The sequence below is a fragment of the Protobothrops mucrosquamatus genome, unplaced genomic scaffold (assembly GCF_001527695.2).
Source record: "Protobothrops mucrosquamatus isolate PMUCROS unplaced genomic scaffold, P.Mucros_1.0 scaffold306, whole genome shotgun sequence".
Classification (NCBI taxonomy): domain Eukaryota; kingdom Metazoa; phylum Chordata; class Lepidosauria; order Squamata; family Viperidae; genus Protobothrops; species Protobothrops mucrosquamatus.
Window position 1 is genome coordinate 499,616 of NW_015386648.1, and position 18,792 is coordinate 518,407.

General features: G+C 37.2%; 1 protein-coding gene across 1 annotated transcript in view; it reads right to left on the minus strand.

Moving 5' to 3' along the window:
- COL4A4 (collagen type IV alpha 4 chain) overlaps positions 1–18,792 on the minus strand; it is a gene marked incomplete at its 5' end in the record, with an annotated part of 64,300 nt that overhangs the window by 14,743 nt on the left and 30,765 nt on the right. Inside the window, 13 exons of the mRNA XM_029283982.1 lie at positions 1,967–2,074; positions 2,969–3,043; positions 4,188–4,251; positions 6,636–6,817; positions 7,301–7,408; positions 8,659–8,802; positions 9,033–9,203; positions 11,071–11,232; positions 12,323–12,541; positions 13,805–13,912; positions 14,959–15,027; positions 15,634–15,817; positions 17,042–17,148. Of these exons, the coding sequence (XP_029139815.1) occupies positions 1,967–2,074; positions 2,969–3,043; positions 4,188–4,251; positions 6,636–6,817; positions 7,301–7,408; positions 8,659–8,802; positions 9,033–9,203; positions 11,071–11,232; positions 12,323–12,541; positions 13,805–13,912; positions 14,959–15,027; positions 15,634–15,817; positions 17,042–17,148 (1,701 nt within the window). The remainder of the gene's footprint in view (positions 1–1,966; positions 2,075–2,968; positions 3,044–4,187; positions 4,252–6,635; positions 6,818–7,300; positions 7,409–8,658; positions 8,803–9,032; positions 9,204–11,070; positions 11,233–12,322; positions 12,542–13,804; positions 13,913–14,958; positions 15,028–15,633; positions 15,818–17,041; positions 17,149–18,792) is intronic.

Below are 18,792 nucleotides of genomic sequence, written 5' to 3' on the forward strand. Positions count from 1 at the left end.
AAGGAAGGGAGATCAGGGATAACCCTGATCTCTGGGGGCAGTTCATTCCAGAGGGTGGGAGCTCCCACAGAGAAGGCCCTCCCCCTTGGGGTCGCCAGCCGGCACTGTTTGGCCGACGGCACCCTGAGGAGGCCCACTCTATGGGAGCGTACAGGTCGATGGGAGGTGATCTGCGGCAGGAGGCGGTCTCGAAGGTATCTGGGTCCGATGCCATGGAGCGCTTTAAAGATGATAGTCAGCACCTTGAAGCGCACCCGGAAGGCCACAGGCAGCCAATGCAGCTCGCGCAGCAGCGGCGTCACGTGGGAACGTCGAGTCCCCCCCAACACCGCCCGCGCGGCCGCATTTTGGACCAGCTGTAGCCTCCGGGTGCTCCTCAAGGGGAGCCCCATGTAGAGAGCATTACAGTAGTCCAGGCGGGAGGTGACAAGTGCGTGAGTGACCGTGCGTAGGGCGTCCTGGTCCAGAAAAGGCCGCAACTGGTGAATCAGGCGAACCTGATAAAACGCCCCCCTGGTCACGGCCGACAACTGGTCTTCCAGCGTCAGCCGCGAAACAGTTAAAGCTGAAAGTACAAAGTAGATATTCTTAACAATACAGCCACCTTGACCTTGAGGTTAGGAGAAGTTCTGAGCTACATAGCTGATTTTTTTCAAGAGCAGAGATCTCACTATTTCCTAGACACAGTGGTGACTTGCTGATGACCTGTAAGTGAGAGTACTGTATGAACCCACTTACTCTATTGCTAGAAGTCAAAATGCTTTCTTTTTCTTGGTTGATTGGTTTGATTTGTTCTTGACATATCTGTAGAAAATGCTTTGAAGTTAAGTGTAGATACTATTATGAAGTTGTTTGCTTTGGAGATGATGGTCAAAAGTCAGGAAGCTTCACTTCAGAAATTAAAATCTGAAGAGGAAGTGGGAATGCAGGATGGACAAAAAGATCATTGGCAGTTCACTCCCTCCCATCCAGGACATAGCACAGAAGCGTTGCTTGAGCAGGGTCCGTAAGATTGTCTGGGACACTGCACATCCTCTTCACAACCTGTTTTCCTTGTTACCTTCTGGGAGGAGGCTCCGTGGTATCCGTAGCAGAACATCCAGATTCAGTCACAGTTTTGTTCCATACAGTATAAACCTTGTGAACTCTCAAGCTTCCTCCTTCCGTTATATATTCAAGATGGACAGTGTTTAATATTCATATGTATATGTAGGGGTGTAGGTCTATATACATATGTTGTANAGAGATCATTTACCAACGTGACCAATGCCGTTTCCGTGCTGTATCCCGGCCTGAAGCCCGACTGGAGAGGGTCTAGATAGACCGTTTCCTCCAGGTGCCGGGGAAACTGCTGTGCAACCACACTCTCAACAACCTTCGCCACAAAGCGTAGGTTGGAGACTGGACGATAATTTGCCAAAACATCTGGGTCCAGGGAGGGATTCTTAAGGAGGGGCCTCACCACCGTCTCCTTTAGGACCGCGGGGAAGGCACCCTCCCGTAAAGAAGCGTTTGTAATTCCCTGGAGCCAGGCTCGTGTTCCCTCCCAAGCTGCCAGTACCAACCAGGAGGGGCACGGATCCAATAAACATGTGGTTGCATTTAAACTATCATTTTGCATTTAAAGATATTCAAGTTTAAACACCTATTTTTCAGTTTAAATCTGCCCAATCACCCCAATATCAAAAAGAAAGAAAAGAAGGGGAAATGCCATTGAATATCCCCTGCGACCATAAAAGGCAATAAAAATGGACTAAATAGTGTGGATTTACACACAAAAAAGCTGACTATGTTTTTCACATGGCTCTGAGGTAAAATTGTGAATAAGTCTGTATACATTATACATTATATTTCTATTAGTATCTTCTTCCATTATTCATATGTTCACTTTCACTGTCATGTCCACGATCATACTTCACAATATTTGTTTTAATATCAATTCCTTTTTTCTTTAGTTCTTTCTCACCTGGGAATCCAGGTGATCCTACATTTCCAGGCAACCCTTTGGAACCCTGTTTTCCTGATTCTCCTTGAACACCTGGCATACCTTGATCTCCAGGTAATCCAGGAAGTCCTTAAACAGTCACAAAACAATCAAACCTTAGTGTATACATTTTTCAATAGAATGTGCTTATTGAGTTCTCTTTCTAGATAGATGGATATTGCAATTGGCATCCAAATCTAACCTTGAGCTTATTGTTCATCATCAGTTAATGGTTTATACAAAATGCAAACAGTAATCCTGAATTACAATCAAAACATTCTAATAACCATACTATTTATAGTCTAGCTAAGATAATAACCTTTAAAAATACATTTATATTTCTAAAAAAGTTACAATAATTATAAGCAGAGCATTAAAATTCCGTGCATTCCTGTAATGGTTAAAATGGGAAGCAAGAAAAACAGGCAATAAAACCACATATGAATAATTCTTAATATACCTACTACACATTAATATCTTTATCTGGCATAAACAATTGACTTTCCCTGAACCATAAGTTATAAAATCAGACCATATATTTGAGAAGGCTTTAACTAGCTTGACCAAAATGCAGTTAGAGTGGTAAATCAACTTGTACATCAATTTATAGATCAAATTGTTCTCAACTTGGCAATATGCCAAACATTTTGGTATCAAAACTCCAACATAATATTACCTTTCCTTTTTTAAAAAATATGGACATTCTGGTGGCAGTCAACAAAAATTCTTACTCCAGCTAAATTGTCAAAAATGTATAAAGCATTAAGCCAGTGTTGGAAGTGTGAAAAGGAAGAGGGGATTTCTTACTGTGCATGGTTTCTTGTGAAAAAGTAAAGTTGAGTGCAAATTCATGCAAAGATGCAAAAGATATCCAAATGAATTACTTTTATTGGCTTTATGGATGCCAAACTAGAAAAGAAATTAATATTGTACATACCAACTGTGGTGAGATTATTATCTAAAAATAATTAAAAATAACATCACCTGGTGATCCTTGGACCCCTATAGGCCCTTTCTTGCCAGGTTGACCATAATGAGTAGCTGGGTCACCTCTGCCACCTATAAACAGGGGGAATTGATGTTACAATCGAAAGCTATCCTCACCTATCAACTCAGCAAATAGATTAATTTTCTTTGCATTTCTTACGCCAATATCCACCCTTTGGGCTATTCAGAATTTTTCATTTTTATAACAGCATTACCAAAAGCTTGAAGTCATATTTACATAATTTAACAAAACAATTTCCAAAAAAAAAATCTGTTTCTTTCTGTAACTAAAACAAAATGAACATTATTTTAAAAAACTTTCTGTAGCATTAGTTATATGAGAAGAAATCTGAGCCATTTTCTATCACTTCTTAAGTACAGTACTATGAATTTGATCCACTTTTCTGTTTAGCTAATTTTGTTTTTGACAAATGTTTCTATCTAAATTCATTTCCCCTGGGTCCACAAAACTGGATAAACTAAGAATCTTTACAAAGGAAGCTCGCGTGATCTTTCTGAAATTCTGTATTGTTATAATATCCTTGTTAATACTTGGTACCATTACTTTCTCAACTGAAAATCAAGACTAGTTGCCAGACATTCAGCCTAAATCATTCTCTATTTAAAGTTTTTCTGCAGGAAAGCAGTTTGTTTCTTTCAAAAATGTATCATAGTAAGTAACTTACTATATTATTTGAACTAGTAGCAAAGAAGGGTTTTAAATTCCTGATTTTTCTCCATTATTTTTAGTTGTTTTGAAATTATGCAATTAACTACTTATTCTTCTGTGAACATAAGATGCAGTCATGTAATTTTTAGTTATATACTGAATAAATTGAATAAGATACTATTACCCATTAACTTTTCTTTTTAGAGAGGCATGAGATTGTGCAATCAATCAAACTGTGTGCTTTACTATGTAATCTTATCGGTTTGCTAGGAATGAAATACCACTGCTTCCAACGTGGATTGCTTTTAAGTACATCTGTATAAGATTTCTTTGTCTCAGTCCAAAAAAATTCATTAACTTTATTATTAATGTGTTAATTTATGTGCTTCCAAATCATTTTAATTCAAATTACTTTATTATCAGCATTACATCAAAAAAGTATTTTTCAAAACAGTTATTCTGTCCATAATGCCTTTCTTAATGTATATATGCAAAGAACAAGTGATTTTCAATCATTAGTTATTGGCATTATTATTGCCTCATTACCTTTTGATCCTTTTTGGCCACCTAATCCTGGATGTCCAGGAGGACCTGATGGTCCCTGTGCACCCTGAAAAGAAAAAAAGTTGTTATTTATTTTATTTATGTATATTTATTTGTATTCCGCCTTTATTATTTTTACTCACTCAAGGTGGCAAACATATCCAAGATACCTTCCTCCTCCTATTGTTCCCCAAACAACAATCCTGTGAGGCAATCCTGAATCCCAGTGGTGGGATTCAGCCGGTTTGCACCTCTTCGGCAGAACCGGTAGATATTTTTTGTTGCCCAGGCCCAGAATGGACTTCTGGAAGCAGCATCCACACAGAGAACCAGTTGTTCACATATTTGAATCCCACCACTGCTGTGAGGTGAATTGGGCTGAGAGTGCGTGACTGGCCAAGGTCACCCAGTGGGCTTTTATGGCTTTCCTGGTCCCCCCAGTTTCTAGCCTGATGCTTTAACCACTAGACCAAGCTGGCCCTTATTGTACACAAAATATAAAATTCTGACAGTTTGAGGAAATCAATTAAGCATCATACATGCATCAAAACCTGATCATTGATATGGGAAGTGAGTACTAATGATCATATTGGGAGCCGAATACTATGTAAAGAACAAAGATGTTGTTCTGTCCCCCGTCCGACTCACACACCCCAACCAGTCAGCCGAGGGCTAAAAGACTGCTCAGCACTGCAAAATACAGATAAACACTTGGCAGCAACTCCGTGGCTGCCTGCCAAGACCTTTACTGATAACACCATACAAACACAAGACAAGTCCAGGATAATTGCCGGAGTGCTGCAACAGAAGATTCAGCAAAATTTTTCGTCACAAGAGTTTCAAACGGCACACCCCTTGCTTATATAGCCTGTGGGGTGTGGCCCAGTGACTCAGCTGAAATCTCTGGCACGGCGTTTTCGCTGCTGCGCACGCTTGTCCCTCTGACGCTGGCGTGGATCCAGCCAAGACGTATCCTCCTCGGAGTCCGATACACCTGGCTCCTGGCCAATCCCAGAAGCACCTGGCTCCTGGCCAATCTCCTCTCCGTCGGAAAGCACCGAAGGCCGCACCAGAGGGGAAGGTCCTGGAGAGGGAGGCCTGGCCATCTCCTCTCCTTCATGTTCAGAGCCTTCCTCCTCCAATGAGAGGGACCCACAGGACAGAGCCACAACAGATGTAAATAAAATAATTATAAATAGTTCTAGTTCTTCTTCTAGTGCCTCATGTTTTTGTAGGAATTATTTGTCTTGGATCATAGAATAAGACAATTTTGCCACAAGAATTTTATTAGATCAAAAAGCTGATCTACCCAGATTCCCCAGCAATTGTGTCTGCAGCAATTCCTAAGAAATACAACTTTTTAGTATAAACAAGCCAGGATTTTTTTAAAAAAAACAACAACAATAACATGGTGCCTTAGAATCCCATCTAGCTTCTCCAGAATGTTCTCTACCACCTCAGTTTACATGTATTTTTTTCTGGATACCTGGCTGTCTTTCCCAACAAAGTTCTGGACTACAATTTCCATTGCTATATTTCTAAAATGGTCTCTGGCTCAGAAGCATTGTTGGAAAAACTTACAGGTAGTTCTTGACTTATGACTGGTTGATTAATTACCATTTAAAATTATGACAGTTACTGATGACCTGTTCTCGAAGTTCTGACTGCCGTACCATTTGGGGCATTTGGCAACAGACTTACATTTATATGCGATTGCAGTGTCCCATGATCATATAATCACATATTGTGAATTTTTGTCAATTTCTGGCAAAAAACACTCATTGGATAAGCTGAATTCAGACTTTATGATCATGCAATTTGCTTAATGACTACGTGATCACTTTACAACCACCTGATTCGCTCAATGACCATGGCAAAAACTGGTGTAAAATTGAGTCCAGTCATGGCATCACTTGATTTATGGCTGTAACAACTTAACACAAAATTCTGGTCTCACTTGTGGTCGTAAGCCCAGGACTACATGTACACTTGAGGCTCATGCTTTGCAACTTGCTAGCTCCCCATTGAAATAAGTTCGGGTGGGAAGTTTGATGCCCACTCATGGAGCTGTTGCCAAGCACACTCTCAGGGATAGGGATTCTTGCTAATCATTTGATGTAATAGATATCTGGGTAAGTATTTCTTAGGAAGTTTAGAGAAAATGTATTGAATGCACAGCCCATGAAAATTTACTATGCAATCTAGAAAATACTCATAAAAAATTAAAGGTCCCACTAGACAGCCATGGGTGTATGTTATGCCCCACCATAGATGGATCTGATTCTCACCCCGGATTCTAGGAATTTAACAAAAAGCAGCAGTGTTATATTATTACAACGCACTACAGAATGATATTATGATTTCATACACAATACATATGAAAATATGTATTATGTCCAACTCTGTAACAAGTAAAAAGATAAATATAGTATAATTGTCTTCTTGGCATACCTGATCACCTTTTTGTCCTTGAAAACCAATTACCCCTGCCACACCTGAAGGCCCTGGGGGACCTAGTGAGCCCTGGGAACCAGAGTGTCCTTCATCGCCAGGCTGGCCCTTTTGAGTGCCTGGAGCTGCTTGTTTGCCTGGTGGTCCCGGGATTCCTCTGAATCCAGCATTGCCTTTATCACCTGAAATTATTTCACATGCATTGCAATATCATATAATAAAATAAATGTTCTTAGCATGAATCTTAATATTCATACTTTTACTTGATTTTGTATGTAAATTATAGGAATATTTTATATTACATTTTACTTTAGATTTTACTGTCTTGATTATTATTGTTTTTTCATGTAACTCCAAATAAAGGGAAGGCACAAAATCATACCACTGAAATTTGGTAGCTACATTAACATTTGGCAACACTGTCTTGGGTTGCCCAGGAGCATAATTAGGATGCTGAGGGCAAATGAAGCTTGCAGGTTCTCAATTTGAACTGATATATGTGTGGTGAAAAGGCTTAATGTTATTTTTGCACCTTTCTGCCTCAGATCTCTCAATAATTTAGTTTCTCTCAAAAATGCAACATCTTGACAATGTTAGATGGGGCATGGAAGTGGAAAATGCCTTGAGGCAATCTTGTAATATACATACTTAATTTATATGCTTACCTTGGACCCCTGGTAATCCCTCATCACCAGGAAGGCCTGGTTCTCCATTTTGTCCTTTTACTTGCAGGACACTGATGCTGCCCTTGTCCCCTGGTGATCCTGGTTCACCTTCAGAATAGAACATATGCAACAATTCACTCAAAATATAATCGCTTGAAATCTACCCATCTCTGCCTCTGGGATCTCCATGATGATATAAATCTTAATTGTGTGGAGTATATACTACATTTTAGAAGTGTGTTTATTTGACACTTAAAGGACATAAGCATCAGAATTCTGAAAACATCTGGATTCATTTGGAAAACAATAAAGATGAAGCATGGATGTTCACAGGAAACAATAACATGTATTGTTACTTCATGAGACAAACTCCACCAACATCACATTATAGGGAACTTGCATTGTAATGTAACAAAACACATTTTATCATGTTGATGAAATCTCTGTATTATATGGACACCCTACATCAGACCCAATATCAGCAACAAGAAAGAAAAACCCACTAGCAGAAATTCTAATCACTTATTAACAAACAAAAAAAAAGCAAACCAATCATTCATCCACTCCTTTTGCCTATCTCCTTAAGGAGCAGTGTGACAATGTGTAATCAGGACTACATTATACTTCTTATCTAAAGCTCCTGGATACATTGAGGCCTAACAGTATTCTATAATAGTAAAAAATTGTCTTTAATTTAATTAAAATAGTTTAATTGTACAGGTAGTCCTAGACTTACAACAGTTTGTTTAGTGACCATTCAAAGTTACAACAGCACTGAAAAGGTGACCTATGACTATTTTTTACACTTATGACCATTGCAGCATCCCCATGGTCATGTGATTTACATTCAGATGCTTGACAACTGACTCACATTTATGACAGTTGCAGTGTCCCAGATCCCCTTTTGCAACCTTCTGACAGGCAAAGTCAATGAGGAATCCAGATTCACTTAACCATATTACTAATTTAACAACTGCAGTGATTCACTTAACAAATGTGAAATGGGGCAAAACTAACTTAACAAATTTCTCACTTAGCAATTTTGGGCTCAATTGTATTAATAAGTTGAAGACTATCTGTATATGCCACCCAAAGTCATATACAAGTGAGATGGACTGCCATTAGATAGATGATAGGAGAGAGAGAGAGAGAGAGAGAGAGAGAGAGGGAGGGAGGGAGGGAGGGAGGGAGAGAGAGAGAGAGAGAGAGAGAGAGAGAGAGAATAATCATTGCAATGGTTTTGCTCAAATAATAAGATACAATCACCTACTCAAAAAGTATGCAAAACGAATACTGTAGCTATAACTTCTGGCTTGTGCAGAAATAAGTTATTCATAAACCAGTATTATTCTATATACCTTTGGAACCCTTTCTCCCAAATTCTCCAGGAGGACCAGACAGACCAATGTGTCCTTCTTCTCCTTTTACACCTGATGCTCCCATTTCTCCTGCATTTCCTGGGAGGCCTGGGAAACCTTGCATGCCTTGGGATCCTTTGTCTCCTTGACAGAATATTGAGAGAAGAGGACCATTAAGTTACACACTACTGATGTATCGACTGGATTCCACAGTACTAATCCATGGCTTGTCCAGCTCAAGTTCACTTTCCATATTTTTAGACTCTGAACTCCCAAATCAACCAGCCCATATCCATTTTATTGAAAGTGGTACATATGTGCTATACATGATGTTTATAATTAAAATTCAGAGAATTTTTATTAGAGTCATATACCTTTTGTTCCTGGAAGACCTGGCAGGCCATTTCCCCCTGAAAATCCTGGATCTCCTCGTAAACCTGGAAAGCCGGATGGCCCTTGGGTTCCAGGACCACCTGGCAATCCTTTCATTCCAGCTGGGCCTGGTTCTCCTACATCTCCTCCAGGACCTTTAATACCCTTCAATCCTGGTAAAATACAGCAAGCAATACCTTATTCCATTCTTTCCAAAGCCACATTAAAAAACTGTATTCTTCAAATTATGTCTACTTGTTCCTCTTCACTCACCATATCTAAGTATCCCAGAACTGGAGGAGGCAGAGGAAAGCAGACAAGATAGGCACAATTACAATGGTTTAGAACAACTTTTAAAACTTTTACAAGCAGAATTTGAAATTCTTGGGCCAAGTATTTAGAGCTGTATTGATGTTGCTTCCTTCTATAAGGAAAGTATTCCTGGCAATCCAAGTATTTCTTTCTTGCTAACATAATTTCCCAGCAACCAAAATGACCCCCATGTTCACTGAGGAAGTATACAGAAATCAAATTGACTATATTATTGGAACAAGGAGGTGGAAGAGCTCACTTATAACAACAAAGATAAGACGAGGAGCTGCTTGTGGAACAAATCACAAGCTTCTTGTGTAGAAGTTTCATTGCCAAGTAGAGATGCTAGGAAGGCTTTCTAATGAAATACTTATAGATTTTATAAAGGTTCTAACCAAACAATGCCATCAAACATTCAGAATGACATAGTAGCCAACTAGTGGGAAAGGTCATTCTACATACTGATATCCATAAGTGTAGCTCAGTAAAATAAAGACAGAGTCCTGGTATTTGCCTTGTATGTATTTATTCAGTTGAATAAAAATAGATCCCTCCAAGCAAGAGGGAACCCTGAACAGAGGATCACAGACATATTTATACTTTTCTTGGTTATTACTTTGTCATACAGGGTGCCACATAGGGGTCATCCTGGAAGCTGGCACTCAGTCAATAAGATAAAGAAATACAGAAATAGTCAACCTCCTGCCTTGGTAGTATTCCAAGGACATTGGGTGGAACCTCAGGGACATTGGGTGTTTCCTGGGGGACTTTCCACGACCCTAAAGGCCTGCTGAGGTAACTGAGATAAGTTCACATACGTTTCATCAAGGCTATCATTAGATTCCTGATCAACATGTTCATGTGTGTAGACACACTCACATATACATACATGCAGAGACAATATAGAGTGATGATGATAAATGCTTACATATATAGGTACATAAACAAGTTTGAGAAGATTTGCATCCTCTTGTATATTTTGGCTTATTGAGCATTCCCTGCTTCCCAATAATGGGGGGGAAAGTTAAATGTTCATGTACATAAATGTTTAAATTAGTTTGGATTTATTAGAAATCTTGGCATGGCCTTGAATTAAACAATAACTAAAAACTCAATTTTAAAAAAGAAATGCTCAGTGACATGAAGGGACAAGAACTTCTGGAAAACCTCTATGTAGTAAATATGTAGTAACTATCTACCTGTCAACGCTGCAAATACTGTATATTCTTGCTTTGACAATGTGCAGAACTGTCTGGTATATATATAGTTAAACCAGCAACTAGGAAAGGGGGAGGAGCATAAGGATAGCCCGGGAGAAAGAAACCGGAAGTAAATCACATCTTCCAAGTTGATTGGAAGATGTGAACCATGACCCTACAACAAGGGAGTGGAATGTTATGCGTAACGGAAGAGAAGCAGTTCTAAGCATTCCACCATTTTGTGCTGACGTACTGTAACATCAATAAATGCTTTTAGGAGAAAACATGCCTGAAAGTCCTTTTAAGTGTTTCGTTACTCAGACACATGACACTACCACCATTGGAGACTGCTGCTGAATGCTATTGATAGATTATTGCTTTGAAGGCCAAATAGGAACAGGCTGGCTAAAACCTAAAGCCAACTATCTGATGAGTCCAAATAATAGGTATTAGTCACACAGATAATATAATCGATTAAGATACAGTATGTGATTTTATTTTCACCCATTTTAAATTGTGATGTGTTCACCTTTAGGTCCTTGTGCTCCAAAAGAGCCTGATGGTCCTGGTAGCCCCTCCAACATTTTCTCACAGGCCAGTCCAGGTGATCCAGGATAACCCATCACTCCTGTGTCACCTTTTTGGCCTTGGAGACCTTTAGCTCCTGGAAGTCCTGGTGTGCCAACTTGCCCTGCAAACAGATTGTTACTTTTATAAGTGGGGGAGGGGGGACAACAAATATCTCACTTTCCTAGAAAAGTTAAAAATTAACATGCTTAATGTGGTAGATGCCATGGCATTTCTGGAATTTTAAATCTGATTTACTACAAAGCAACATTAAAAAAATAGAAAAATCTGAATTATGTTTGCATACTTTCAGATAATATTGCCCTTTCCTGAATTTAAATCCTATTTACTATAAAATAGATAAAAATTATATCAGAAATGGACTTTATTTGTACAGCTTTGCTCCACAGTTTATACTGTGGACTGCTCCCTCTAGAAATATTTTGATGATGATGGTAAGTTAGCATCATGCTCCAATTTACCACAAAACAGATTTATCAGTGAATCTGTAGCTTTGGGAAATCATATCTACCTAAAATAACTCAAGCATGGAGTTCTGAGGACAGAACAATAGGAACTAAAAACTCATTTATCTCTCAAAACTTAAAACAAATGATGAGGTCATTCAGTCCCACTAATAAAGATAGAAAGAAAGATTGTGATACTACTATAGAAAATGGAATTTGCTATGCATAATTTAAGTCCTGTGATGTTACAGTGCTTGTGGGCAATCAAAATGTGGCAAGATGCACCACTTCTATTTGATTCAGACCAAAAATCCCAGTAACATTTTACAATATTTCTCTAATTCATAAGATACTTTGGTTTTCACACTTCCTTTTGTTATCTTCTATTTTTTTTCTTATATTTTGATTGATGTGCTTACTGAATTAACTATGATTGAATTCTTCCATATTTTATAGGAAAGGAAATGCAAGTGAATATGTTTCTGAACAGGAGACAGAAAGTAGAAATAAGAGGGACCACCTGGGTAATTAAAAAGGACTGCTACATCTTCCCATTTTTCTTCTTTATTTCTATTAGCTCTTTTTAAAAACTGTCCCTGCCCCCACAAATAAAATTTAACTGTGCGCCTTCAGCTTCTTATACTACAAATATGTTTTATTTATTTTTATTCCATCCCCTTCTCTGGCAAATAAAATATTACTGATGGAATTCAAGTATATCTTTAGCATGGAAAATGGACCTCTCACCTTGAAGCCCAGGAAAACCAGGGTCACCACTTAGACCTGGTAAACCTGGTAGCCCTGGAAGACCTCTGTTGCCTGGGGTACCTGGAGGGCTGTGGGTGGTGTCACCTGGAACACCTTTTGGACTTTGAAGCCCAGGAAAGCCTGGCAATCCAGGAGGGCCATCCAGACTTGAACCTTGTTCACCTGGATCACCTGGATCACCAGTCTCACCACTTACACCTAAGAATAATGACATTAATGGTTAATTAATTTCAATATGTTCAATTTCTAATGAAACAGTATATAAAATAAGAACACAGAAAATACTACTCGGATTGAAATATATCTAGGTCAGTCTTCTGAGGTCTATTGAGATTGCAATTGCAGTAGCCTTCCAGATGTGTTACAAGTCCCTTAATTTTCAAGCCTGATACGTTGGGAAGGTGTTGTGTTGTAGCCTAAGATACTTCAAATTTTTGTCTTTGTGGTAAATTATCAGAATGGGAGGGAGGGAGGGAGAGAGGATTACAAAATACAAAGACCTGCAAATAGAAATAGAATGATTGTGGCAAAAAAAGCAAAGACAGTACCAATAGTAATATTAGGTGCAATCCCAAAACAACTGGAGCATTTCTTGAATACCATCAGCATTGACAAAATCACCACCAGTCACTTTCAAAAGGCAATTTACTTGGAAAGATTATATCCTGCTATGACATCTTTAACACTATCAAACAACATTTGTCTATCCCAGGTCCTAGAGAAGAACTCGATAGGTGAATAAAAATGCCAAACTCTGTCTAAACATCTGGCTGCCTGTACAACCAGGCATAACAATAACAAATATTAAACATTTTTGTGAGATTCTGATGTAACTTTTTATACTTTTTACACTTACGTATTTGAAATAATGTTACTATATTTATTTATTTATTTATTAAAATAATATCATTTCTTCAAGAATGAAAATTGATTGCAGCTTCATGATTTCAAAACAGAATGGAATTTTCTTTGGACAGTACATGATCATGCCAAATAGTATGGAAAAAGACAACTATCTCTATTGGATCACCACTTTGGTGGGGGGGGGGAGAAGGGATTGTAAAGTTCTTAATAACAGAGTAATATGTAATCACATAGATCCCAATCAATTTTGGATACATTTTGAAAGCATACAGTAGAAACCAGTTTTCCTACCTTCTTTACATTTTCAGAAGTTACAAGAAATTAAGAAACAGAAATAGTTAAAAAGAGATGATACTTCTGCAATTTTATTAACAATTTGCATATCTCAGTAATAGAGAACTCTATTACTCTGTGCTGTAATTCTGTCCTAAATATGATGTTAATTAATGATTTTTCAGCATTCAGGAATCTGTATGTGTTCATGTTTCAGTGTTCCATCAACCACAGGGAGGAAAGCAACAATAGTTAATGCAGTGTAGACTGACCTTTGTAGATTTCCATCTTTAATAAATAAAATATTTGGACTTTCTTATTTACCTTCTGGACCAGGATTGCCTGATGTTCCTAGTCTACCCTTCTGGCCTTTGAAACCATCAAAACCGTTGGAGCCGGGTGGGCCAGGTGGACCTCTTAACCCTTTTGGACCTGAATATACAGAAATAATGCAGGGGTGCATAACTGGATTTTAACACTTTCAAACATTCTAAAAAGAAAAATGAAAACGAGCTCTGTTCAGGAAGCTAAAGAAAGGTTGCAGGTAACCAACTTTCCTATTAGACAAATCCTTCCAATAATTGCTTTGTGTGGTTTTTGTAGACAACTCCGCCAACCATTTTTATCATTAAAATTTTTATATTTTAAAATGACTACCAATCAAGCTGAACAATACACATTTAACATTAAGAAGTCACAAATAAGGAATTACCTAATAACTAAAGTGGCATTTGATTCTTTCCATTATATTTTAAGTTTACAAATTTCTTAAGATATACCTCTCAAGTCACTTTCTGGGGAGAAACTTTTTATATTTTTTTTCTTGTATTTTTCTATCTTTTCTTTTACCTTGTATTATATTTTATTGTTCTATTCACTACTTTTAATAACTTTTTTTGAAAAAAATAACTTCATTTTAATCTTTCTGTTTTAATATTTGGTAGTTGCCCAAAAGCATCAGTGCAAGCAATCAGATCGTCATAACACTGAGTTCAGTTCCAAGGATTTTTTAAAATTATAGAGGAGACAAATTTCATCCAACTTTTCTAGAAGGATATGATAGAATTCTATAGTGAATCAAAAAGAATCAAAAAGCAAAATATAGCAGAGACTCATTTTTTAATTCTTTACAAAGCACCTTTATGCTAATCAACTACATATATGTCTGTGAATATAGTATGTGTGTATATGTATATATACATGTATATGTGTGTGTCTCTATGTGTATAGATATTGTATGTACATCACTAAACTCACAGTCAGTATAAAATGTCTCAATCTTCCTACACAAAATATCACAAAATAGTCTACCCAACTTTTTATTTTGGACCTTACCTTTATATTTCTGTTTTGATTCTAAAATGATTTTGCCACACGTAATTTTGTATGCATCTAAATTATAAAGGGCTGTTTATTTTTAAAAGGAAGACAATTAACTTGGTTTAGCAAAAAGAATTCTTTTATTTTTGTGGCCATACCTGGTATACCTTTAAATCCTGGTATACCTGGATTTCCGGGATATGTTCTTCCACTTGGAAGAGTAATACCTAAAATAGAAAAAAAAATATGTGAGTCTCAACTCCCCATCTTCTGGACCATTAAACCAATAATGGTTTATTAATTGGCTGAAAATTATTTGTAAGTAAACATTCCTTCTAGTTCTGGCAACATTTTAGGTAATTGAAACCACTAAATAAAATTAAACTTATTTCTAAATAAATGTGCATAGATATCAACACAGGTAGTTTTTGATTTATGACCATAATTGTACCTGGAAGTTTGGTCACTAAGCAATGCAATTATTAAGCCATTCCCTTTGCTTATAAGAAGCTGACTGCAAAGGTCACAAATAGCAATCACATGAACCAGAAGACACTGCAAAACTGTCATAAATGCAAGCCAGTTGCCAAGCACCCAAACTGCTATCACATGAATGCAGGAATGGTGCAATGATCATAGTTTCAAGGATAGATCATAAGTAACTTTTTCAGCACTGTCATAACTTTGAACTGTCGTTAAATGAATGCTTGTAAGTCAAGGACTATTTGTATTTTATTCTTATATTAGTGCTGCAATAACAGTTCCATGTCGGTGAAATATCCAATTGAAAACTGCATTTACCTTTTTTTTATTTTCAACATCAATTAGATTACCTTTTTGACCATTTGGTCCAGATGTTCCTTTCAAACCAGGGTTTCCTGGATCTCCGGGTAGGCCTGAGACGCCTTGTGGGCCCTGAATCCCAAAACCTGGTGTCCCCATTTGACCTCTTGAGCCAGGAATTCCAGGGTCTCCAGGAAATCCTTTCTCACCTTGTATAGCTCTTCCATCTTCTCCCTGTCCACCATTCAGATAAATACAAAATAATATTTGTGACCTGAATGTCATTTAAATGTTATTGCATTCATATTGATTCAAGATCCTATCTAGATGCAGTCAATTATCATGTGTGTGCAGGGTGTCTAGTCTAAATTCTAATTAAATAGTTTAAGTCTATCACATAATTAGCTACATGTATTAACTATATTTTATCAGAGTAGTGATCTTGGACTAAATTCACAACGAACAACTATAAAACTCAGAATTTGATAAATTCAAGAATGAGTTCCAGCCATATGCAGGCTTGAAGGGACAAAAATATTTTGCCTGGCAACTCAATAATGCCCACCTAACTTAAGCTTCTACTGATTGTTTTCTTTACCGCTGATGATGACAGCACTACATGTATTTATTAGGAACCAATGGCATATCCATAAACAATTAAACAAGTCAACTGCAATATGAGTAGGCCATCTCAGGCCATCTCAGTGGTAATTGCTCAGTCCAGGTGAGGTTTAGAAACATCAAGCAGGAATCTGCCTGGAAATTAGCCAGAGCTAGAAAACAAGTCTGCTTACAAAAATAGTTTGCCATTGTCTTATTTGTTTTGTTTTGTTTTATGTGTGTGGCTAGGGTCTAGTCTTGATACAGGTAGTCTTTGACTTACAACAGTTCGTTTAATGACTGTTCAAAGTTACAATGGCGCTGAAAAATGAGACTCATGACCGTTTTTCACAGTTATAACCTTTCCAGCATCCCCATGATCATGTGATTAAAATTAAGATACTTGGCAACTGGTTCATATTTATGACTCTTGCTGTGCTCCAAGGTCATGCAATCACCTTTTGCGACCTTCTGACAAGCAAAGTCAATGGGGAAGCCAGATTCACTTAACAACCAGATTGCTAACTTATCAACTGCAATGATTCATTTAACAACTGTGGCTAGAAAGGTCATAAAATGGGGGGAAAAACTCAGTTAACAAATATCTCACAACAACAGAAATCTTGGACTTAATTGTGGTCATAAGTCGAGGACTACCTGTATGTCATGAAGATCTTCCATTGAAGGATTAGGGAGGTTCAACCCTGTTTAGCTTCTGAGCTTCTCTATTACAGTTTTTATTATGAATTGCTGAGACCAGACACAGAGGTCCAAATATTGCCAACTCCTGAAATTTCTTTGAAAATGAACAGATACTGATTTACAATAAAAGACAGGCTTCAAGATAATCAGATTTACTTGAGACCCTTTATCACCCGGCAATCCTCCATCTCCAGCCCTGCCAGCAGTGCCGTTTATTCCTGGAAATCCATGTGTCCCTGGAACACCTCTTTGTCCCTTTACCCCTACAAATGATGGAAAGCTTATCATAAGTAGCTGAAGAAATATGTTTGTGTTACAATTCAAGCCAACCTCAGTTAATAAGAAATATTATTTCCAATAGTTATAGAACAAGAATATATACAAAGGAAATAATTATATTGTAATAATCAAGAAAACTGGATGCATATCATAGAGCCTGTATAGTTCAAAATTCCCTTCTGTCTTGCAAGGAATATTAACCAAAACCCCCAGTAAAAAGCATCTTTAATATAGATATATAATATCTATATGGAATGTGCACAATTTTAGTCTGTTTCTTAAAAAGTTAATTATAATGCAGTCCTAATGAGACAGATGAGAACATATATTGTAAACATTTGGAATTTAGATAGGTTATAATAAGTTTGAGTTTTGCAGATGCAGATATTTGTCAAAACTCAAGATGTCTTTAGAAAACTAGTATTTGGTAGGTTACTTTATATAAGGAGTGGACAATTTATTTTTTGTTTTCTTTTTTGTCAAAGGCCACATTTTCTTTGTGAATATTTTATAAGGACCTTTAAGAAAATGATAGGTGGGCTTAACTGTAGATGGACTTAAACACTAGATGGGTCCCACAGACAAAATGGGCACTACTATCTAGTCTTTCTCTTTTAATGCTTTTTCTTTCTTTCCAATACTATTACTGCTATCATCTCTTCTTTTTCTCTTACATGCTCAAATATATATGCAAATATATACTTCAGTGTATAGCAGATTGGACCAAATTGCCTTTTTCAGGGGTTCTGAACTGATTCAAAGGGTTTTTGGAAGCATGCTGTAGGTTACCTACCTTACATAATGAAATAGAGAAATAAGTACTACTCAGTGGTGAGATATATGATAAGATGCAGATGCAGCATTTCCCACATTATTATTAACAGTGAGTCACAAAAATGAAGATGGGAGGTTTATTCTAATTATGACATAGGTTATATTTTGGGAACTGACACCAATCATATAATCATTATTTATTATTTCATTTTCCATTATATTTACGTAAGGGCTATAATAAATCAAATCCAAGTACTACTTGATTGGTTTATTAAATCCAAATGTTTAATCCTATCTTACGGGATAGATGATTTGTATTGATTTCAAGGGTCTACATAGGTCACTTTTAGGGTTAATTTTAATAAGCAATTTCTGATTGTTGAAAAGAACTTCAGAGTACCTCTTTGAAAGTAGAAAACATGAGCAGCCCAGGCTCCAAATCTCAGATTTCTCTCAAATTCTCTCAGAAGGAAAATTTATAAATTCCTATCATACTCTTCCAAAGACTGCTGAAACATGCAGATGCAGACTAAATGGCAGAACACATCATGCAGGCTTAATATTTCATTTTGTGTTATCTTTGTCAGTTTCCTTGTTTCGTACTGGTAAACCAAGATCAACTCAAAATTTCCTGGTTCAGATGTAGTTTAAACAAGCCATTGTAAAATATATGACTCAATGTGGAACAGGAGACTATAGGCATTATGCTTAATTAAGATAAGATAATTGCATTTGAATTAAACACAAGTACCCCATTGCTTTTAACTATATCCTCATTTTCCTTTTTCCCAAAGTGCAGTACAAGATTTGGAGATATCAAAGTAGCAATTCTCAAATCTTATAATTATAGTAGT